General features: G+C 43.4%; 1 protein-coding gene across 2 annotated transcripts; it reads left to right on the top strand.

Moving 5' to 3' along the window:
* The first annotated feature begins 202 nt into the window (after nt 1-202).
* LOC123996588 (retinal rod rhodopsin-sensitive cGMP 3',5'-cyclic phosphodiesterase subunit delta) lies at nt 203-23,339 on the top strand. 2 transcript variants are annotated; one of them, XM_046300067.1, is made up of 6 exons: nt 203-567; nt 18,735-18,823; nt 20,863-20,988; nt 22,283-22,388; nt 22,698-22,758; nt 22,940-23,339. In XM_046300067.1, the coding sequence occupies exons 1-6, from the start codon at nt 500-502 to the stop codon at nt 22,940-22,942; spliced, it is 453 nt and encodes a 150-aa protein (XP_046156023.1). In that variant the 5' UTR covers nt 203-499; the 3' UTR covers nt 22,943-23,339. The 2 variants fall into 2 exon arrangements, with proteins under 2 accessions (XP_046156023.1, XP_046156022.1); XM_046300066.1 differs by having other exon boundaries at nt 204-567; nt 22,698-22,832.
* Nucleotides 23,340-23,363: the final 24 nt, after the last annotated feature.

The raw sequence follows: 23,363 nt of genomic DNA, 5'->3' as shown, positions 1-23,363 counted from the left end.
GGTGCAACAGCCCCTACACTAGATTCAAAGCTTTTGTGTCTGCAAATTGAGCGGTGCTCCTGTATGATTTATCTTGTATAGATTCCGCCTGTGGCACTCGTGCAAGAAAAAAAGGGGGCGGGAATGGGGCGTTGCCTCCGCCTTTTGGCGTTGCCACTGGTGACGCGTCTCCCCCAGCCTGATCCCTCCCTAGACGCCCGGTTTCATTTGTTGTTTTGCGTGTTGCTTTGCTACCCGCGCAAGGTGTTCGGACGAATTAGCTGTCAATCTCCGACCAAAAATATATTTAGGGTAGGTTGATTAAGGGATCAGTACTGTAGCAATTCCCAGTGAGATTAATTCTGGGTCTGTTAGAGGTTAATGCGATAGAGTCCTTGGACTTTATGCCAGTTTCAGGCGCATTTACATTAGCTTGGTAAAGCTAACTAACTGTACAGTAACATCACAAGCAACCTCAGTTTTATTTAGCAGTTTTTTTTCTACGCTCACGAAATTGAAGATGTCCGACTCCGACATAATGTCTTCAGCCGAAGACAGAGCCAAGGAGATTCTGAAGGGGTTTAAGCTGTATCCTTTTCAATTAATTGAGTTTTGCTTGGTTGTTTAGCTAGCTATTTGGCTACAGTCTTCAGTCAGCTAGCTAAGCCAGTTACGTTACCTGTCCTTGTTGTACCACGCTGGCTACCGTTAAGTCGTTAGCTAGTTCCGGCTAGTCTAGGCAACGTTAGCGAAGTTAGATACTATTTTCAGTCCGTTGATGGTTTATTAACTAATTAGTTGGTAGCGTTAGTGTTGCTAGTGTCTTTCTTGGCCATATGCTCTGAATCTAACGTTAGTTTGCTGTCAAGTTAGCTTAACGTTAGCTAACAGTAACAGGCCTCGCTATGTTATCTAAGTTCTATACTCAACTCATAGATGTGGTGGTTAACTTTAGCCAATTATTTCGGATAAGTTGATAAGGAGCAGTTACATTGGACAATGAGATGCTATTTAGATATGCATTTAAGGTTAGCTGAATTGTTGCCGTCGCTAGTTTGCTGACTGGTTCTGACTGCCACTAAACTTGGGAGTCGTTTGCTGATGCTCAGTCCCTGTAGCGTTACCTGTTTGAACATACAGAGCAGTATTGGCCAATTGTCATGCATTGCCTATTACTTGTGCAAGAGCATCCTTTCTTACAGCATTAGTTTCGAGTTTTCGGGGTCTTTCATACCAAGTTGGTTTGGTGCGGTTTTTCCCGAACTCTTGTTAAATCCACATCAGTGTAGATGAAGGGGAGGAAGGATTTTTGAGACATGAGTTGTGTTTATGTGCCATTCAGAGGGTGAATGAGCGAGACCAAAATATGTACGTGTCTTTGAATAGGGTTTGTGTCAAGAACTGCAACGCTGCTGGGTTTTTTCTTCATAAGTGTCTTCTAAATGGCATTATTTATTGTATTATTTAAACGCTCCACAGTTTCCCGTGTGTATCAAGAATGTTCCACCACCCAAAGGACAACAAGACAACTTGATACAACTGGGGGAAGCATTGGAGTCAACATGGTCCAGCATCCCTGTGGAATGCTTTCGACACCTTGTAGAGTCCATGCCCACGATGAATTGATGCTGTTCTGAAGGCCAGAGGAGGTGTGCAACTCAATATTAGGTTTGCACACTCAGTGTTTTGTACACTGAGTGTGTAGTTTAGTGAGTGTGCCTCAGTGCAAAATAGATTTTGGTGCATATAGTTTGTATCATTAATACACTATTTAGCAGTCTTATGGTTGTCTCGGGGCCTTTTGGTCCAAGAGCCGATGTTCCAGTACTCTTTGCCTGGCGGTAGCAGTGTGAACAGTCTATGTCTTGGGTTGCTGGAGTCTTTGGCAATTTTTCAGGCCTTCCTCTGACATCGCATAATATAGAGGTACTGGATGGCAGGGAACTCGGCTCCAGTGATGTGCTGGGCTGTCTGCACCACCCTCTGTAGCGCTTTGCGGTCAAGGGTGGTGCATTTGCCGTACCAAGCGGCGATGCAGCCATTCAAGATGCCCCCGATGGTGCAGATGTAGAACTTTTGAGGATCCAGAGGGCCCGTGCCAAATCTTATCAGCCTCCTGAGGGAGAAGAGGTGCTGCCGTGCCCTCATCGTGGATATGTCTGTACCGTTGTTTAGTCTTTAGTGATGTGGACGACAAGGAACTTGAAGTTCTCAACCCACTCCACAACAGCCTGCTCCTGCTGAATACTGTGCTTGTGACAAGACGAGTTTTCACAAAGATTTCAGCTATAGTTCGAATCGGAATTCAACTATGATTGATTAACATAATATTGTGTATTAGCAGAAAGCAGGATCCCCACCATTATAGTGAATGGAAAGAAAAAAAATCTGTGTGTAATAAAGTTTAGAAGACAATCATAATTGCTTTCTAATACACTAGATGTATGTCCTTGAACCAATTTACTTTTAAATCTCACACAGAAAAAGTTAGAAGGATAATTTAGTCACTAATGGCAGGTTGCATTAACCTGGTCAGCCTTCAACTTGAGTTACTCAATGAGGGGGCAGTACTGAGCCTGCAACATCTCTTCCTGGAGTAGCTCAAAGTGTGCATGTTATGTGTCCATGAGACGATGCGCTATTGAGTCTTCACATGGGAGTGAATGGTGTCACGTGATCGATGCCGTTGGCCTTTCATATATATACAGTACCAGTCAAAAGTTTGGACACCAACTCATTCAAAGGTTTTCCTTTATTTTCTACATTGTAGAATAATAGTGAAGACATCAACTATGAAATAACACACATGGAATCATGTAGTAACTAATTAAGTGTTAATCAAGTCAAAATATATTTGAGATTCTTCGAAGTAGCCACCCTTTGCTTTGATGATGGCTTTGCACACTCTCATCACTCTCCTTCTTAGTCAAACAGCCCTTACACATCCTGGCGCCTTTAGTCGTTTTTTTTTTTTTTGCAGCAATTTGACCATAAAGCCTGATTCACGTAGTCACCTCTGAACAGTTGATGTCTGTTACTTGAAATCTGTGAAGCATTTAGTTGGGCTGCAATTTAAGGCTAGTAACTCTAATGAACTTATCCTCTGCAGTAGAGGTAACTCTGTCTTCCTTTCTTCTGGCGGTTCTCATGAGAGCCAGTTTCATCATTGCTCTGGATGTTTTTTGCCATGAAGAAACGTTCAAAGTTCTTGACATTTTCCCGGAGCGGACCTCTGTTGTAGAGGATAAGTTCATTAGTTACCTGCCACAGAAATTGCAGTCCAAATTAATGCTTCACAGAGTTCAAGTAACAGACATCTCAACATCAACTGTTCAGAGGAGACTGCGTGAATCAGGCCTTCATGGTTGAATTGCTGCAAAGAAACCACTACAATAAGAAGAGTCTTGCTTGGGCCAAGAAACACGACAATGGACATTAGACCGGTGGAAATCTGTTTGTTCTGATGAGTCCAAATGTGATTTTTGGTTCCAACTGCCGTGTCTTTGTGAGACGAAGAGTAGGTGAACGGATCATCTCTGCATGTGTGGTTCCCACCGTGAAGCATGGAGGCGGTGGTGTAGGGGTGCTTTGCTGTTGACACTGTAAGTGATTTATTTAGAATGAAAGACACATTTAACCAGCATGGATACCACAGCATTCTGCAGCGATACGCCATCTCATCTGGTTTGGGCTTAGTGGACTATCCTTTTGTTTTTCAACAGGACAATGACCCAAAACATACCTCCAGGCTGTGTAAGGGCTATTTGACCAAGAAGGAGAGTGATGGAGTGTGGCATCAGATGTCCTGGCCTCCACAATCACCCAACCTCAACCCAATTGAGATGGTTTGGGATGAGTTGGACAGCAGAGTGAAGGAAAAGCAGCCAACAAGTGCTCAGCATATGTGGGAAATCCTTTTATTTTATTCATTTTATTTTATTTCACCTTTATTTAACCAGGTAGGCAAGTTGAGAACAAGTTCTCAGTTACAATTGCGACCTGGCCAAGATAAAGCAAAGCATTTAGACAGAAACAACGACACAGTGTTACACATGGAGTAAAACAAACATACAGTCAATAATACAGTATAAACACGTCTATATACAATGTGAGCAAATGAGGTGAGAAGGGAGGTAAAGGCAAAAAAAGGCCATGGTGGCAAAGTAAATACAATATAGCAAGTAAAACACTGGAATGGTAGTTTTGCAATGGAAGAATGTGCAAAGTAGAAATAAAAATTGTGGTGCAAAGGAGCAAAATTAATTAATTAATTAAATACAGTTGGGAAAGAGGTAGTTGTTTGGGCTAAATTATAGGTGGTCTATGTACAGGTGCCGTAATCTGTGAGCTGTTCTGACAGTTGGTGCTTAAAGCTAGTGAGGGAGATAAGTGTTTCCAGTTTCAGAGATTTTTGTAGTTCGTTCCAGTCATTGGCAGCAGAGAACTGGAAGGAGAGGCGGCCAAAGAAATAATTGGTTTTGGGGGTGACTAGAGAGATATACCTGCTGGAGCGTGTGCTACAGGTGGGAGATGCTGTGGTGACCAGCGAGCTGAGATAAGGGTGGACTTTACCTAGCAGGGTCTTGTAGATGACATGGAGCCAGTGGGTTTGGCGACGAGTATGAAGCGAGGGCCAGCCAACGAGAGCGTACAGGTCGCAATGGTGGGTAGTATATGAGGCTTTGGTGACAAAACAGATTGCACTGTGATAGACTGCATCCAATTTGTTGAGTAGGGTATTGGAGGCTATTTTGTAAATGACATCGCCAAAGTCCAGGATTGGTAGGATGGTCAGTTTTACAAGGGTATGTTTGGCAGCATGAGTGAAGGATGCTTTGTTGCGAAATAGGAAGCCAATTCTAGATTTAACTTTTGATTGGAGATGTTTGAAGTGGGTCTGGAAGGAGAGTTTACAGTCTAACCAGACACCTAAGTATTTGTAGTTGTCCACGTATTCTAAGTCAGAGCTGTCCAGAGTAGTGATGTTGGACAGGCGGGTAGGTGCAGGTAGCGATCGGTTGAAGTGCATGCATTTAGTTTTACTTGTATTTAAGAGCAATTGGAGGCCACGGAATGAGTTGTATTGCATTGAAGCTTGCCTGGAGGGTTGTTAACACAGTGTCCAAAGAAGGGCCAGTAGTATACAGAATGGTGTCGTCTGCGTAGAGGTGGATCAGAGACTCACCAGCAGCAAGAGCAACCTCATTGATGTATACAGAGAAGAGAGTCGGTCCAAGAATTGAACCCTGTGGCACCCCCATAGAGACTGCCAGAAGTCCGGACAGCAGACCCTCCGATTTGACACACTGAACTCTATCAGAGAAGTAGTTGGTGAACCAGGCGAGGCAATCATTTGAGAAACCAAGGCTGTCGAGTCTGCCGATGAGGATGTGGTGATTGACAGAGTCGAAAGCCTTGGCCAGATCAATGAATACGGCTGCACAGTAATGTTTCTTATCGATGGCGGTTAAGATATCGTTTAGGACCTTGAGCGTGGCTGAGGTGCACCCATGACCAGCTCTGAAACCAGATTGCATAGCAGAGAAGGTATGGTGAGATTCGAAATCCTTCAAGACTGTTGGAAAAGCATTCTTGGTGAAGCTGGTTGAGAGAATTCCAAGAGTGTGCAAAGCTGTCATCAAGGCAAAGGGTGGCTACTTTGAAGAATCTAAACCACAAAATATATATTTATATACTTATATATAATATTTATTTATATACTTTTATTTATTTTTTGGTTACTTTTTGGTCAGGATTCCATATGTGTTATGGTGTGTGTGTGTGTGTGGGGGGGGGGGGGGGGGGTAGTGACCTGAGGACTGAGACTTGTCTTTGCAAGTAGTCAGTGCTGTCCAAATGGTGTCTGGGAGAGAGGGCGGGCAGTGGCGTAGGGCAGGTTGTTGTAACTCATACCTATGTCTAACATTTTTAATCCTACCATAGTGGAGGAGGTCATTTGAGGAGCTTTCCATGTACCTTCCATGGGTAATGTTCAGTGCACCTCACATACTGTAGCTCAGATAGAAGCCCTTCTTCTGGTTTACATAGGCTAACACAAGCCAACGGTCCCAAAATAGGCACGGTAATGCGGACGAGATTAATCGCACCTACTCTACTGCCATCGGCTTCAAGACTGAAGATCCATCGTTCTTTAATTACTCCCTGTACATTAAACATGACTTGGTAGCACTGAGGGTAGGCCTATTCAGTGTTGAATAGGTAAGGGATCGTGACTCGTGTAGCAGACTGCGTATTCATGACATTCAAGGCAAGATAGGCTTCATTTTCTAGTCTTCTCATTCTTAAATCCTTGATTTGCAAGGACAGGGATTTACTGCCTTATGGTTCTCCTAACAGGCCTGGTGACTGAGTTAACATGCTACCAAGCACTGCATGGAGACACGGCCCGCGGCATACTCCTAGAGTACCACAGTCGAGGTCATAATACCCATAAAACCTAGCAGTCAAACAATGAAATGGTTCCAATGGTTTTTCCACTGTTCATTTTTCCCCGTAGGGGACTATAGAAACACTTAAATGAAGGTCTGTTTTGTGTAGTCTTACCCTGGTGTGACATTTTGATTACCATGCAAATCTCTCTCTGACAAGGTCCCACTTTTTAAACATTTATTTTGTTTGCCCCCTTTTTTCTCCTCAATTTCGATCTTGTCTCATTGGAAGAGGCGAAGGTCGAGTCATGCGTCCTCCGAAACATGACCCGCCAAACCACGCTTCTTAACACCAGCCTACTTAACCCGGAAGCCAGCCGCACCAATGTGTCGGACAAAACACTGTTTACCTGACAACCGAGGTCAGCCTGCAGGCACCTGGCCCTGAGTCGCTAGAGCGTGATAAGCCAAGTAAAGCCCCCCCGGCCTAACGAGGACAACACTCAGCCTATTGTGCGCCACCCTAGGGGACTCCCGCTCATGGCTGGTTGTGATACAGTCCGGGATCGAACCCGGCTCTGTAGTGACACAATGCAGTGCCTTGGACCGCTGTGCCATTCAGGAGGCCCCGGACAAGGTGACTTTTATCAATATATTTGCCTGTATTTACACAAGTCGGCAAAGTTATGTAACCTTATTTAGTCAGACCTGCTATGGTGGGTTTTAATGTAGTTGGTGTTCACACGTTTCTTTTTGAAGTAGAATAAATGTTGTGTTATTGATGCCTAATTGCAGACCTTATTTGCATTTTCTCTGTTGCAGAACCAATGGGTGTGCCAGAGTCTCATCACCTCTCAACTAAGGAAGCTGTTTCAACCTGGAACACTTTTCTCCTGCTTTGGTCTGTTTGTCGTTGCAGGAAGTCCTGAAGAGCTGGAGTGTATGAAGGGTTTTGTCCCAGCCCAGCTCTAACACCTGGCTTAAATAATCAACATAATGAATCACGGTTGTAAGCTAAGATTTGTATTCCGATATGAGCTGGGCAGGAACAAAAGCTTATACACACTCCTGCCATTCAGATCTGTAATTATTCTGTACTATGGGTACACATTTTTTGTGAGGAGGGGAATTAATTTAGATGGAATTGCTATATACACTGCTCAAAAAAAATAAAGGGAACACTAAAATAGCACATCCTAGATCTGAATGAATGAAATATTCTTAGTAAATACTTTTTTCTTTACATAGTTGAATGTGCTGACAACAAAATCACACACAAATTATCAATGGAAATCAAATTTATCAACCCATAGAGGTCTGGATTTGGAGTCACACTCAAAATGAATGTGGAAAACCACACTACAGGCTGATCCAACTTTGTAATGTCCTTTAAACAAGTCAAAATGAGGCTCAGTAGTGTGTGTGGCATCCACGTGCCTGTATGACCTCCCTACAACGCCTGGGCATGCTCCTGATGAGGTGGCGGATGGTCTCATGAGGGATCTCCTCCCAGACCTGGACTAAAGCATTCGCCAACTCCTGGACAGTCTGTGGTGTTGGTGGATGGAGCGAGACATGATGTCCCAGATGTGTTCAATTGGATTCAGGTCTGGGGAACGGGCGGCCCAGTCCATAGCATCAATGCCTTCCTCTTGCAGGAACTGCTGACACACTCCAGCCACATGAGGTCTAGCATTGTCTTGCATTAGGAGGAACCCAGGGCCAACCGCACCAGCATATGGTCTCACAATGGGTCTGGGGATCTCATCTCGGTACCTAATGGCAGTCGGGCTACCTCTGGCGAGCACATGGAGGGCTGTGCGTCCCCCAAAGAAATGCCACCCCACACCATGACTGACCCACCGCCAAACCGGTCATGCTGGAGGATGTTGCCGGCAGCAGAACGTTCTCCACGGCATCTCCAGACTCTGTCTCGTCTGTCACATGTGCTCAGTGTGAACCTGCTTTCATCTGTGAAGAGCACAGGGCGCCAGTGTTCTCTGGCAAATTAAAAATGTCCTGCACGGTGTTGGGCTGTAAGCCCAACCCCCACCTGTGGACGTCGGGCCCTCATCCCACCCTCATGGAGTCTGTTTCTGACTGTTTGAGAAGACATGCACATGTGTGGCCTGCTGGAGGTCATTTTGCAGGGCTCTGGCAGTGCTCCTCCTTGCACAAAGGCGGAGGTAGTGGTCCTGCTGCTGGGTTGTTGCCCTCCTACGACCTCCTCCACGTCTCCTGATGTACTGGCCTGTCTCCTGGTAGCGCCTCCATGCTCTGGACACTATGCTGACAGACGCAGCAAACCTTCTTGCCACAGCTCGCATTGATGTGCCATCCAGGATGAGCTGCACTACCTGAGCCACTTGTGTGGGTTGTAGACTCCATCTCATGCTACCACTAGAGTAAAGCACCACCAGCATTCAAAAGTGACCAAAACATCAGCCAGGAAGCATAGGAACTGATAAGTGGTCTGTGGTCACCACCTGCAGAACCACTCCTTTATTGGGGGTGTCTTGCTAATTGCCTATAATGTCCACCTGTTGTCTATTCCATTTGCACAACAGCATGTGAAATGTATTGTCAATCAGTGTTGCTTCCTAAGTGGACAGTTTGATTTCACAGAAGTGTGATTGATTTGGAGTTACATTGTGTTGTTTAAGTGTTCCCTTTTCTTTTTTTGAGCAGTGTGTATATATAATTCATGTCACACTCAAGTTGAACTTGTTGACTGATGCTAAGAAGGGAGCGGTTGCAACTAGAAGGCATCACTGGTCCACACCTGCCCTGTCTGTCGGATGAGTAGTATTGGTTGGTACTGGCATGTGCCTTTCAGTTCCTCTCCATGTGTAGGCTATTGTACAGTCTTTACAGTGCCTTCTGAAACTTTTTCCACATTTTGATAAGTTACAGCCTTATTCTAAAATTGATTAGTTGTTTTCCCCCTCATCAACACAGTACTCCATAATGACAAAGAAAAAATAGGTTTAGAAATGTGTGCAATTTCATTAACTGAAATATCACATTTACATAAGTATTCAAACCCTTTACTCAGTACTTTTTTGAAGCAACTTTGGCAGCGATTACAGTCTCGGGTCTTCTTGGGTATGACGCTACGAGCTTGGCACACCTGTATTTGCAGAGTTTCTCCCATTCCTCTCTGCAGATCCTCTTAAGCTCTGTCAGGTTGTATCGGAGCGTCGCTGCACAGCTATTTTCAGGTCTCTCGAGAGGTTCGATCGGGTTCAAGCCCGGGCTCTGGCTGGGCCACTCGAGGACGCTCAGAGACATGGCCCAATGCCACTCCTGCATCCTCTTGGCTGTGTGCTTAGGGTTGTTATGCTGTTGGAAGGTGAACCTTCACCCCAGTTTGAGGTCCTGAGCTCTCTGGAGCAGGTTTTTAATCAGGGATATCTGTACTTTGCTCCATTCATCTTTCCCTCGATACTTACTAGTGTCCCTGTCGCTGAAAAACATCAACACAGAATGAAGCTGCCACCACCATGCTTCAACGTAGGGATGGTGCCATGTTTCCTCCGGATGTCATGCTTTGCATTCAGACCAAATAGTTAAATCTTGGTTTCAACGGACCAGATAATTTTGTTTCTCATGTTCTGAGTCCTTTAGGTGTCTTTTGGCAAATTCCAAGCGGGCTGTCATGTTCCTTTTAGTGGCTTCTGTCTGGCCACTCTACCATAAAGGCGTGATTGGTGTAGTGCCACAGAAATGATCTTTGTCTTGGCTGCGTGCTTAGGGTTGTTATGAACTCGATGGTCACTTCTCGGTCACCTCCCTGACCAAGGCCATCCTCTCCCGATTGCTCTAGGAAGAGTCTTGTTGGTTACAAACTTCTTCCATTTAAGAATGATTGAGGCCACTATGTTCTTGGGAACCTTCAATGCTGCAGAAATGTTTTGGTACCCTTCCCCATATCTGTGCCCCGACACAATCCTGTCTGACCTCTACAGACAAGTCCTTCCACCTCATGGCTTGGTTTTTGCTCTGACATGCACTGTCAACTGTGGGACTTAATATAGACAGGTGTGTGCCTTTCCAAATCATGTCCAATCAATTTTAATTTACCACGGGTGAACCCCAATCAAGTTGTAGAAATCTCAAGGATGATAAATGGAAACAGGATGCACCTGAGCTCAATGTCGAGTCTCATAGCAAAGGGTCTGAATACTTATTTACATGAGGTATTTCTTTTTAATTTTTTGTAAAAAAAAATTGCAAACATTTCTAAAAACCTGTTATTGTTTTGTCCATTATGGGATATTGTGTGTACAGTCGTAGCCAAAAGTTTTAGGAATGACACAAATATGAATTTCCACAAAGTTTGCTGCTTCAGTATCTTTAGATATTTTTGTCAGATGTTACGATGGAATACTGAATTATAATTACAAGCATTTCATAAGTGTCATGCTTTTATTGACAATTACATGAAGTTGATGCAAAGAGTCAATATTTGCAGTGTTGACCCTCTTTTTCAAGACCACTGCAATCCACCCTGGCATGCTGTCAATTAACTTCTGGGCCACATCCTGACTGATGGCAGTCCATTCTTGCATAATCAATGCTTGGAGTTTGTCAGAATTTGTGGGTGTTTGTTTGCCTGGCCATTGACCCAAAATATTGATGATTTGTTCCCAGAGCCACTTAGTTATCACTTTTGCCTTATGGCAAGGTGCTCCATCATGCTGGAAAAGGCATTGTTCATCGCCAAACTTCCTGGATGGTTGGGAGAAGTTGCTCTCGGAGGATGTGTTGGTACCATTCTTTATTCATGGCTGTGTTCTTAGGCAAAATTGTGAGTGAGCCACAGGGGACCAATGCAAAAAGAATGGAAATGTATTCACTCATACTCTTATCCAGAGCAATTTACAGTATCTGCTAAACTGGTTAAATATTGAGAAAAAATTGTTTATTTTGTTCAGTGTGTTTTAAGCCTACCTTCAACATCCAGTTATTTCTCCATTTGTAACTCACCCACCAAAAATCACAATATGCCGTTTTACATTTTGCTTTATTTATGCTGGTCTAATTCCTATCATGGAAAAGCAGAATAATCTCTGCGCTCTCTGATTAATAAATAGTTTAACCTTTACTTCAAGACAGATGTTTATTTTATGTATGCATTGTTTACTATTTAGATTTCTGTAAAACAATGTAATTGTTGGAGTTAAGGTGTTTGACTTGATTGATGGGTGACTAGGTGCGTTCTTGTCAAATAAATATGCTTATTCATTCATGACCTGTTAAATTCTACTATGAATAAGTCTGGCTTTGAGTCTGCAACCGAATGTGTCAAGTTAGTTCTGAATCGCTTTAATACAGTAGTGCATTCTGACACCATTTAATTGAAATGGGTATCACCTCGTTCATATAGTTGGCAGAACTGATAAGTGATTAAATGTATACCACCAGCTAAAGGAGAAGAGGGTCTGGTAAAATAAGGGTATGTTGCTATTTTCACCTAGGTAGGTTAGCTAGCTAGCGTCTTTGCAATTTAAAAAAAAATATATATAGCCTAGTATTCATGACATAATGTAAATATCTGACTGATAGTATTGTGTACAAAACCAAATGCATAAATAAGCCAACAAATATTATTTAAATAAAATATAGATCAGTAAATCAAAATATTTTGTTTTGTTACAAGGTAGCTAGCTAGCTTACAGCAAAGGTGTCCGTTAGAGAAGTCTTGCAGGAATTTATATGATGTGTACTTTGATGGTAATTAGCATTTTCAAATTTCAAAGTAAATGGAGCTGACTATATTGATAAAAGTAACCTTGTCCTAGAGTGATTTACATGGGTATCAAAACGTAATGCCAGGGAAACCCTACATGAAATGCAGGCCTTGTTTGAAAGGGTTCTAAAATGGGTGGTTTATAAATGTAGGAACCATTTCCGTTTTTGACTGCTAGGTTTTATGGGGCTCTATTGTGTAACTGATTTTACAACCTTTGCAAAAGAGGTTAGCCTTTGAATTTTGTTTTGTTGTGGATTGCGAGAGAATTGCGAGTAGCGCAGTGGTCTAAGGCACTGCATCTCATCACTACAGTCCCTGGTTCGAAATCCAGGTTCTGATTGGGAGTCCCATAAGGTGGCGCGCAATTGGCCTAGCGTTGTCTGGGTTAGGCCGTCATTTTAAATAAGAATTTGTTCTTAACTGACTTGCCTAGTTAAATAAAGGTTACATTTTTTTTTATTAAAAAAACAAAATGATAGAGGATAGTCTAGCTGTTTCAAGTGTAAGCTGATTCTTCTGAGACCAATCCATCTGTACTCTGAGGAATTGTCCATCTTTGAACTAAAACCAAACCCCCCCCCCTTAAAAATCTACGTAACGAGCATCAGATTAATCGTGATTACAACATCATCAAGAAACAGGCTACATTCACACAGATTTCTCAAGGTTTTTCCATCAAATTAATCTAGAAGTGGTGTATTTATTTGATGTGTGCTGTGTGGTGACTATCGGGTTAAGGAGGTCAGGAAGTCTTCCCCAGCATGACCAGGTTTTTGACCTGTAGGTCATTGTCTTATGCAATGAGGATATTTATAGAAAGCACTAGAAGTTGTATCACAGCAGGGAGATTTCAAAGAAGGCACAAGATGTGCTACAACTCAGCGTCATCACCAATTTGCTTGTTTTTGCAAACTTTGACGACGACACTATCGTAATTGCTTTCAGTTATTACAATTTCTAAGTCTAGCGTAATATTCACATTCTGTAATGAGTGTAGGTATAACCTGAAATTATGAAAGTGTGATTTGTGTGCTTTTCCCTTGTGCTGCCTAATCAGATTATTTGATACTTTGATTCCTGGGAACTGCCTGGCATCCATGAATAACCCAGTAGCGTGTGCCTTAGGCCTAGACTATAGCCGATTACCCAAGTCGTGCTGAGAATCCTGCCTTTCCATAGAATACCACAGTTTTTTATTAAGCCGCCCTACAGTAGTTCATTGTATTGAAAAACCTCTCTGCAGTTGGGTTAATTAGACAAATGTACATCTCAGACTAAAAATCTACAGGCTACATGACTGATTTATGTATGATGCTGTTGCTGCATTGGGCTTCCTGGCTTGTACAACATTGCCTCTGTTATGTCCCTAAGGAACGGCAAAGGCTGGCCTCGGAGGAGAATGCAGTGTGCACTGTAGCCAGCTTCTGCTTCCCCTGAGTAGACCTGACTTGCATTTTAATCTGTCCCTGTAACAAACTGATTCACAGAACTGTGTGAACACAATGACTGGCTAACCTCACAGGGAAAGTCTTGTGTGGGTCTAGTAGTGGTAAGATAGTGGTAAAACTGCCTCAATTGCATTTCTGAAAATGTTTGTTACAAAAAAAAAGTTTTTTGAAATGTATTAATTTGCAATGCTTTCATTTGACAGTTTATGCAATGTTCCATACGTCATTACTTTTATGTCTACGTGTTTATTGCATGTGCAGTCAAATGTGATTTTCCTGTGTTTTATATTCCCACTGAGGTAGGAATAATACTCTGTGATAGTCTAAGATCTGTTTTGGAGAGAGAAAGAAAAAAAGATTTTTGAAATGTCAGTTTTTTTGCATGGGTGGGTTCTTTATGCCACTTGGCTACATCGCCAGGTGATACAAGTTAACCCTATCAGTTCCCGAGACGCCAGCGAAAATAGTATTTTCATTGATCTGCATGTCCAGCCTTTATATTTAGTCTCACAATGAAGTGTTTTACCATGTTGTTTTCAGGACAAACACGTTTCCATGTAGAACACACAACTATTTGACATAACAGTTGCATTCATGAGTTTTATTGACAAATCTCAACAACAACTCAAATGTCTGCCAAAGCAACAAACAAAATGATAAAAATGCATTTCTGAATGCTGTAAATACAGAAATGGTTTGCTCTGTGGGAAATCAATATCCAACTAGTCAGTGACAACTGTGTAGTGTTTGACAGCAACTATGTGAGCTTGTTACAATATTATAGACGGTATGACCTTGGATTCATTTGGTTAATAGACCATAACAAAGAGAATTTGCCCTCCATTTATAGCTAGTTTTCAGGTTACATATCCCTCACACTAGGCTCCTCCAATTATGCCCCTCACTCAGGCTACTCCCGGACAGTCTTAGCAAAATTGTTCTTTAAGAAATTGCTTTTTTGCTAAGAAGTGATTATTATTATTTTTTTAACCATTTTAATTGAAAAGCAATCACAGTAAGGTACTTAATTGTTACCCAGAACAGATTTGATATTGAGAAGAAGAGGGGGAAAAAAGTCTACATGGACCATTTTTAAAGCTACTCTTTAAAAATGGATGGGGCTTAAGTGAGGCTAGCATGACCCTAGGGGCTAATTAAAAGCCTGTTTGAGTATGTTCAGGAACAAGGGTCTATCCCCCTTGCGGATATTCTCTGCTTAGCGCCAGGGATCTCAGTAGGTATGATCCTGGAGACATCTGTCACCTGTTTCCCCACCGGGCCTAATAGAACTGCGTTGAGCTGACATCTTTATCCGGGCCTATTATGAAGAACTTTGTGTTGTCTAGGCTTTGACCTTAGAATGTACTGGAAACATTTTCCCGGAATTGTTCTCTGCAGCCAGTTAAGGAGCTTGTATTATAAATATATTTTTTAATTATCTAAATATAATTAATATATATATATATATAATTCACATTGAAGCAGCAGCAGGACAGATCGTATTCTAATCCATTCATAAAACGTTAGATGGGTCGACGCTGCTAAGTTGCTTCGTCCCCCAGTCATTGTCCAGCAGGACTGACAACTGTTGAAATCAATTTAAATGATGTAGGAGACAGACAGCACAAAGTCCACAGCCAAAATATTACCTAACAAACCCGCCTCACACACAGCATCCCAGTCATGTACAGAGTTTTTGAATGAAGGGGTAAAACTGTAGCCTCGTGTAAACCACAGACTGATTACCGCTGCGCAGCAAACCATTCATGTAAACTTGCAAGATCAGGGTGGCTTGCGAGGCTAGTAAACCTTTTGGTAGTAGGCCTGTGTTTTCTGAGGAAGTTTCTATTGAGGTGACAGAGCCACGCACTGTAGACTTGAGTTTCAGTCTAGGAGGTTGTGGGAAGCTGCTGGGAGGTTGGTTACTGAGATGACCCAATGTTGCTGGGATGCAGTCTGTCACATTTTGAAAGGATTAAATGATTCAAAGCACCACACGTTTCATCTCGCTAAAACAGTCCTCGCTCCACAGCAGCTAGCTAAGACAGTCCTCACTCCACAGCAGCTAGCTAAGACAGTCCTCGCTCCACAGCAGCTAGCTAAGACAGTCCTCGCTCCACAGCAGCTAGCTAAGACAGTCCTCGCTCCACAGCAGCTAGCTAAGACAGTCCTCGCTCCACAGCAGCTAGCTAAGACAGTCCTCGCTCCACAGCAGCTAGCTAAGACAGTCCTCGCTCCACAGCAGCTAGCTAAGACAGTCCTCGCTCCACAGCAGCTAGCTAAGACAGTCCTCGCTCCACAGCAGCTAGCTAAGACAGTCCTCGCTCCACAGCAGCTAGCTAAGACAGTCCTCGCTCCACAGCAGCTAGCTAAGACAGTCCTCGCTCCACAGCAGCTAGCTAAGACAGTCCTCGCTCCACAGCAGCTAGCTAAGACAGTCCTCGCTCCACAGCAGCTAGCTAAGACAGTCCTCGCTCCACAGCAGCTAGCTAAGACAGTCCTCGCTCCACAGCAGCTAGCTAAGACAGTCCTCGCTCCACAGCAGCTAGCTAAAACAGTCCTCGCTCCACAGCAGCTAGCTAAGACAGTCCTCGCTCCACAGCAGCTAGCTAAAACAGTCCTCGCTCCACAGCAGCTAGCTAAGACAGTCCTCGCTCCACAGCAGCTAGCTAAGACAGTCCTCGCTCCACAGCAGCTAGCTAAGACAGTCCTCGCTCCACAGCAGCTAGCTAAGACAGTCCTCGCTCCACAGCAGCTAGCTAAGACAGTCCTCGCTCTACAGCAGCTAGCTAAGACAGTCCTCGCTCCACAGCAGCTAGCTAAGACAGTCCTCGCTCCACAGCAGCTAGCTAAGACAGTCCTCGCTCCACAGCAGCTAGCTAAGACAGTCCTCGCTCCACAGCAGCTAGCTAAGACAGTCCTCGCTCCACAGCAGCTAGCTAAGACAGTCCTCGCTCCACAGCAGCTAGCTAAGACAGTCCTCGCTCCACAGCAGCTAGCTAAGACAGTCCTCGCTCCACAGCAGCTAGCTAAGACAGTCCTCGCTCCACAGCAGCTAGCTAAAACAGTCCTCGCTCCACAGCAGCTAGCTAAGACAGTCCTCGCTCCACAGCAGCTAGCTAAAACAGTCCTCGCTCCACAGCAGCTAGCTAAGACAGTCCTCGCTCCACAGCAGCTAGCTAAGACAGTCCTCGCTCCACAGCAGCTAGCTAAGACAGTCCTCGCTCCACAGCAGCTAGCTAAGACAGTCCTCGCTCCACAGCAGCTAGCTAAGACAGTCCTCGCTCCACAGCAGCTAGCTAAGACAGTCCTCGCTCCACAGCAGCTAGCTAAGACAGTCCTCGCTCCACAGCAGCTAGCTAAGACAGTCCTCGCTCCACAGCAGCTAGCTAAAACAGTCCTCGCTCCACAGCAGCTAGCTAAGACAGTCCTCGCTCCACAGCAGCTAGCTAAGACAGTCCTCGCTCCACAGCAGCTAGCTAAGACAGTCCTCGCTCCACAGCAGCTAGCTAAAACAGTCCTCGCTCCACAGCAGCTAGCTAAAACAGTCCTCGCTCCACGGCAGCTAGCTAAAACAGTCCTCGCTCCACGGCAGCTAGCTAATACAGTCCTCGCTCCACGGCAGCTAGCTAAGACAGTCCTCGCTCCACGGCAGCTAGTTAAGACAGTCCTCGCTCCACGGCAGCTAGTTAAGACAGTCCTCGCTCCACGGCAGCTAGCGAAGACAGTCCTCGCTCCACGGCAGCTAGCGAAGACAGTCCTCGCTCCACGGCAGCTAGCGAAGACAGTCCTCGCTCCACGGCAGCTAGCTAAGACAGTCCTCGCTCCACGGCAGCTAGCTAAGACAGTCCTCGCTCCACGGCAGCTAGCTAAGACAGTCCTCGCTCCACGGCAGCTAGCTAAGACAGTCCTCGCTCCACGGCAGCTAGCTAAGACAGTCCTCGCTCCACGGCAGCTAGCTAAGACGGTCCTCGCTCCACGGCAGCTAGCTAAGACGGTCCTCGCTCCACGGCAGCTAGCTAAGACGGTCCTCGCTCCACGGCAGCTAGCTAAGACGGTCCTCGCTCCACGGCAGCTAGCTAAGACGGTCCTCGCCCCACGGCAGCTAGCTAAGCTCAGCGTAGGAGTTGGTTGCGCCATGTTTCTGTTTTCACTTGACATCAACTGTTATTTTCCTACCTGCTGTTTGAAATTTGGTCATTCTATATTTCGACTCTTATTGTTAGTTTGAAAGAATTGATCCCGTGTTTGAAATTAATCGACAGACACTTTGCTCTTCTGATTTAATTATGTTTTGCTGTTTGAAGCACTTAGTCATGAAATAGTCATGTCAACTGAATGGCATTGTGTCCTGAGGAGGGCTGTGCAGGCTGGTGCTGACACCCTTTTAGGGGGAGGGGGAGCACAGATGGTCTTGACACGGGAGTTCAGGTGCTTCTGACATGGAGTACCCTCTAGTTGACACACGAGCCACATCTTCAGGTCGGCTTCCAGAGCCGAGTCAGAAACTCTTTGTTCTGTTAGCACCAGCTGGAGAACTGTTACGTGACACACTTGCCTCGGCTTGCACCACTTGACCTATTAGAAGACGTTAGCTAGTAGTAGCTACATAATCATGGGCGGCTTTATTGGCCACTCCAATAACATAACATTGTGTGAGAGCTGATGTAAATAACTAGAGCCACAAACGTCAGCTCTCTTAAGAGTTTCGGAAGTATAAAAATAGACCTAGACAGTTTTTTTTTTTGGCTTTAACTCGTGTCCACTAGTTGAATTATCAACAAAACCTGTGTCCGTTGGTTAGCTTTTTTGTTGTTGTCCGAGACTGAGTTGAACATCTGTTGCATACTTCTGGATTACCTGTTGGTTCCGAGAGATCAAAGGTTGTATATCGTTGTGTATTTACCTCCTTTTGATTGGGCTTGGCTACTCGTTGAATTGTCTGACAGTTGGCTTCCACTAAACTATCGTAACTTGATGGGTTTCCTGTTATCCGGCAACCTTGAGGAATATTGGCGTTACTTAATTGATCCCTGGCTCTGAGGGAAAATTCTAATGATTGCCACGAGCTGCAGACACAAACAGTACAGACCAGAACCTAGACAAGGCTACTGATGGAAGTACATGGCTGTGTCCGTAGTGTTCCTCGACTCCCTCTGCCAGAAACTGGATGAACTTGCGTGATGCTGAGACTGGGAAGGTGCTGTGGCAGGGAACGGAGGATCTGTCTCTTCCTGGGGTCGAACATGAAGGTACTGGCTGGTTTTACTGTCATCTTGCTTCCCTCCTGGAGGAATCCTGGATTTTTAGGCCGAATATTCCAACCACTACCAAGATGACCACTCGGTTCTAACCATCCCAGCAGTCAGTTTTTCCTTAAGAGCTGGAACCCCTGAACCAATGTCAAAATACCCAAAATTATAATTAGCAATTTACCTCTAAACATAGTTAACATGTTGTGCCATGTTAATATTGTGTATATTATAATCAATAGAAAAGGGAGCATGTATGTTACGTGAGAAAGTAGCCTCTAGGTAAACATTAGGGGCCTAATTTATAAATCTATCATTTCTTAATTCGCCATTTCTGAAAAGTTTGCATGTACAAAAATAGAGGGATTTATCAACTTGGCACACGCCATACATAAGCATGTTTCTCGTTATAAATCAAACCTGTCATAAAATTGTGTGTGAACGTGCATTGGTGGGGCGGCAGTGGTTAGAGCGTTGGACTAGTAACCGAAAGGTTGCAAGATCGAACCCCTCGAGCTGACAAGGTAAAAATCTGTCATTCTGCACCTGAACAAGGCAGTTAAATCACTGTTCCTAGGCCGTCATTGAAAATAAGTATTTGTTCTTAACTGGCTTGCCTAGTTAAATTAAATAAAAAGTGCTCCACCTGAAAAAACGCTCTCCATGTGGTGACAATAACGCCCTTTTTATTTGAGTTATAATTTGGAACTATTGGCATTAGGCCACAGCATGCAAAAGACATTCAATATTTAGTTCATCCAGATATTATTGGGTTTATATGTACTACCTTGGTATATGTAACGGATGTGAAACGGCTAGCTTAGTTAGCGGTGTGCGCTAAATAGCGTTTCAATCGGTTACGTCACTTGCTCTGAGACCTTGAAGTAGTAGTTCCCCTTGCTCTGCAAGAGCCGCGGCTTTTGTGGAGCGATGGGTAACGATGCTTCGTGGGTGACTGTTGTTGATGTGTGCAGAAGGTCCCTGGTTCGCGCCCGGGTATGGGCGAGGGGGATGGACGTAAAGTCAAACTGTTACATATAGACTATGAGCTTAAATGGACATTGATGTCACACAGCAATACTGTAGCCTAAGTTTCCCCGGTTTATTTACTGTGTGTGCAGCATGTCCTAATCTTCTGCAGTCATTTATGCTGTTTCTGGAAAAGGACGGTCAGTTTCTGAAAGAGAAAAAATAGTTGTGGACATGTCTACAGAACATTTTAATTCAACAATGTTTTGCATTGATTTCCCCCCCACCCCCCCACCCACCCCCAACCTAAATATGGACTGCCTGCGAATTGTGAAATATTGTCTAAGGCAGGCTACAAATTAAAATGGAATTCCATTAACTTACTTCCAGTAGCTTACTAAGACCTAAATCAGTGTTCAAGATCAATGGTTCACCTGTTAAATTCGACCCGCATAACGGTATTATAAACCGCACTACCTATGATATTGCAAAACGTGAAATACATATAACCTATCTATTTACTAGGCTACTAGGTCCAATTAAATGAGAGATGCGCATGGCAATTTGTTGTATGGCTTCTTCAGGAATATAAAACCAATCAAGACCAGAAAAGGTAATGAATATATGCAATGGCAATGGCTATATAATATATAGGAAAAAGATTCCTATTTCAAATTATTTTAGATTCTAAAAGAAAAATGGATCCTCTCAGTAATGGTAAATGGCTGCATTCTTTTTAATTTTTTTACTGATTTATTTTTATGAATATGCATAAATGCGATTTGCACAAATTACTTACTTGCCAGCTTGCAATACAATATTTCAATCACAAGCAGATGTGCTTACGCATGGTCTAAAGTTGACAGGGATGTGAACACATTCTCACATCAAGTACATTTTTTTTTATAAATGCCAACTTTAGCGTGAACTGGCACACACACATTTTGGGGTATATTTTGTATATACGCACAGTTTGTAAATGAGGCCCCAGGATGTTGTTTGTGTTTGTGACTGCATTTCTTCTCTCCTAATTGGTAGTTTGACTGTCCGTTTATTTTTTTCCCTTGCAGCTCGAGTCCCCAAGAAAATTCTCAAGTGCAAAGCTGTGTCCAGAGAGCTAAACTTCTCTTCATCAGAAAAACTGGAAAAGTTCCGCCTTGAGCAGAAGGTCTTCTTCAAAGGCCAGTGTTTAGAAGGTACTAGTCTCTCTGATCTGTTTCAATAAGCGTTTCAAATACAGGTAACTGCCAAAATAAAGGAAACACCAACATAGTGTCTTAATAGGGTATTGGACCACCACGAGCTGCCAGAATATATTCAAATGTGCCTTGGCATAGATTCTAGAAGTGTCTGGAACTCTGTTGGAGGGATACAACACCATTTGTCCACAATAAATAAAATGAAATGTGGTGTTTTTGTTGATGGTGGTGGAAAACGTTGTCTCAGGCGCCGCTCTAGAATCTCCCATAAGTGTTTAATTGGGTTAAGATCTGGTGACAGAGACACACACACCCATTACAGACAGAAATGAACATGAATTTATCTGACAACAGCTCTTTTGGACATTCCTGCAGCAGTCAGCATGACAATTGCACGCTCCCTCAACTTGGGACATGGATTATCTTTGCAAAGGAGACATGCTCAGTAACAAGGATGTAAAGCTTTTCGTGCTTATGGAACATTTCTGGGATCTTTTATTTCAGCTCTTCAAACACGAGAACAACAACTTACATGTTGCGTTTTACATTTTTGTTCAATATACTTTGTATGCCTCATTTACTCAAGTTTTTCCTTTATTTTGGCAGTTACCTATATCACAGATTATCCATTTTATTGACATGATACTGTAGTGGCCGCTCTAACAAGGTAAAAGAAATGTCTTCAAAAATGGAAGGCAGTCTGGAGGAGGCAAGAGCTGGTTGGACCATTCTAGCCAATGAGAGGGCAGATACACATGTGAACAATAGGCACAACGGTTACCACAGATACAAAGTCAAAATTGGCTATATCGTGAAATATTATTTAAGATTACTGTAAGGTATAAGGTTAGCAGTGTGAGTAATGTTAGGTTTAAAATCACATCTTAGAAATAGGCAGGGTTAACTAGTGTCAACCAGGCAAACCTCCAATGTTTTTTTTTTTTAAGTTGCCGGGATTTCATGTGTCCTTATATCAGTACACTCGTAACAACCTAATCACTACGAAACATATATTCGGTCTAATGAGCCACACATAGCAAAAAAGCCATTACATTTTTTGTTAACCAAATTCAACACTAATTGACCTCCAATCAAAAACTCTGCTTGGTGAGCAAAAAAAAACATTTTTAAAACGCCACCCACCTGCTGAAGAAGACAGATTTTGGGCTCAGTTATCCCTCTCGCTTCGCCTCTTCCTTTCTGCCTGTATGTACTAAAGAATACAATATCCGTGCATAGTGAATAAACACTGACTGAATGTATTTTGGATGGCTCTCTCCTCTACCTGCAGAATGGTTCTTTGAGTTTGGCTTTGTGATTCCCAACTCCACAAACACATGGCAGTCTTTGATAGAGGCGGCTCCAGAGTCGCAGATGATGCCTGCAAATGTTTTAACGTAAGAGTTCATATATATTTTGGAGAAACTATTTCAGCCTTTTGCATTTATCTGCATGGGTTGTTGGGTCTTTTGTTCATTGTCCTACATTTGGGTTGTGCAATTGTTTGTAGGTAATACAGAACTGTCACTCACTAGGCTGCATCTTGAATAAGTAATGAGGCTACAGCCAAATATTCCTTCACACTTTATCTATTCTACACCAAACTTCCTGTAAACTGCAATGTCCTCGTTTATGGAGGCGTCTTTGCCTCATTTTGCAGATAGAGATTAGTGTTTGCTGAATTGTAATGTTTCTCTCCCTTGCAGTGGAAATGTTGTTATTGAGACCAAGTTCTTTGATGACGATCTTCACGTCAGCACCTCCCGAGTACGACTTTTCTACGTCTGAAGAAGAACGAACAACTTCACTTTTTCTCTTCTTTTTTTCTATTAATCCTTGAAGTGAGGGTGGTGGGGAGGGGGGGGACAGGACCATGCATACACAACTGATTGTTGTTATCCGATGGTCACTGGAAGCCGAGTTCGACGGAGTGCGTTTCTCTTTACAGTGACGGGTACGGGTGACGGCAGCACTAAAAGGGGACAAGGCAGGAAGAAAGTGACATCCAACCAAGTCATCAAGATCACACTGGCTTCTTGGCAGACGAGACTTTTTGTATGTAAATATATATATATATATATATGGGCAAAGATGATGCTCATGGCAAGAAACCATGTAAATTATTTTATTTGTACATTCATTATTTACCCCTTGTCATTCCAGAAGTGTCACCCTGCGATGTACACAGCTCCATTGTCACCTTGTGTTTTTGATGTTTGCTTTCAGTTGATGTTGTGGTTGCTGTTATTGTCATTATTTGGATTTTTTTTTTTTATAGCTGTTACTAATCTTGTAAAATAGGCTGTGTTTATTACTACACAATTATGGATTAAAATATGTTCACTACATTTTTTTATTTTTTGTAGTTGATG

The sequence above is a fragment of the Oncorhynchus gorbuscha genome, linkage group LG15 (assembly GCF_021184085.1).
Source record: "Oncorhynchus gorbuscha isolate QuinsamMale2020 ecotype Even-year linkage group LG15, OgorEven_v1.0, whole genome shotgun sequence".
Lineage (NCBI taxonomy): Eukaryota > Metazoa > Chordata > Actinopteri > Salmoniformes > Salmonidae > Oncorhynchus > Oncorhynchus gorbuscha.
The sequence above is the reverse complement of the archived record's forward strand: the minus strand, read 5'-3'. Positions and strand labels throughout refer to the sequence as shown.

What these genes read in the sequence shown, in the direction of transcription:
- LOC123996588 (XM_046300066.1), top strand. Translation starts at nt 500, where the DNA reads ATGTCCGACTCCGACATAATGTCTTCAGCCGAAGACAGAGCCAAGGAG. An exon ending in TCCTGGGGTCGAACATGAAG is followed by an intron (nt 18,824 to 20,862) that starts GTACTGGCTGGT and finishes TTTCCCTTGCAG; the next exon opens with CTCGAGTCCCCAAGAAAATT. An exon ending in ATGCCTGCAAATGTTTTAAC is followed by an intron (nt 22,389 to 22,697) that starts GTAAGAGTTCAT and finishes TCTCCCTTGCAG; the next exon opens with TGGAAATGTTGTTATTGAGA.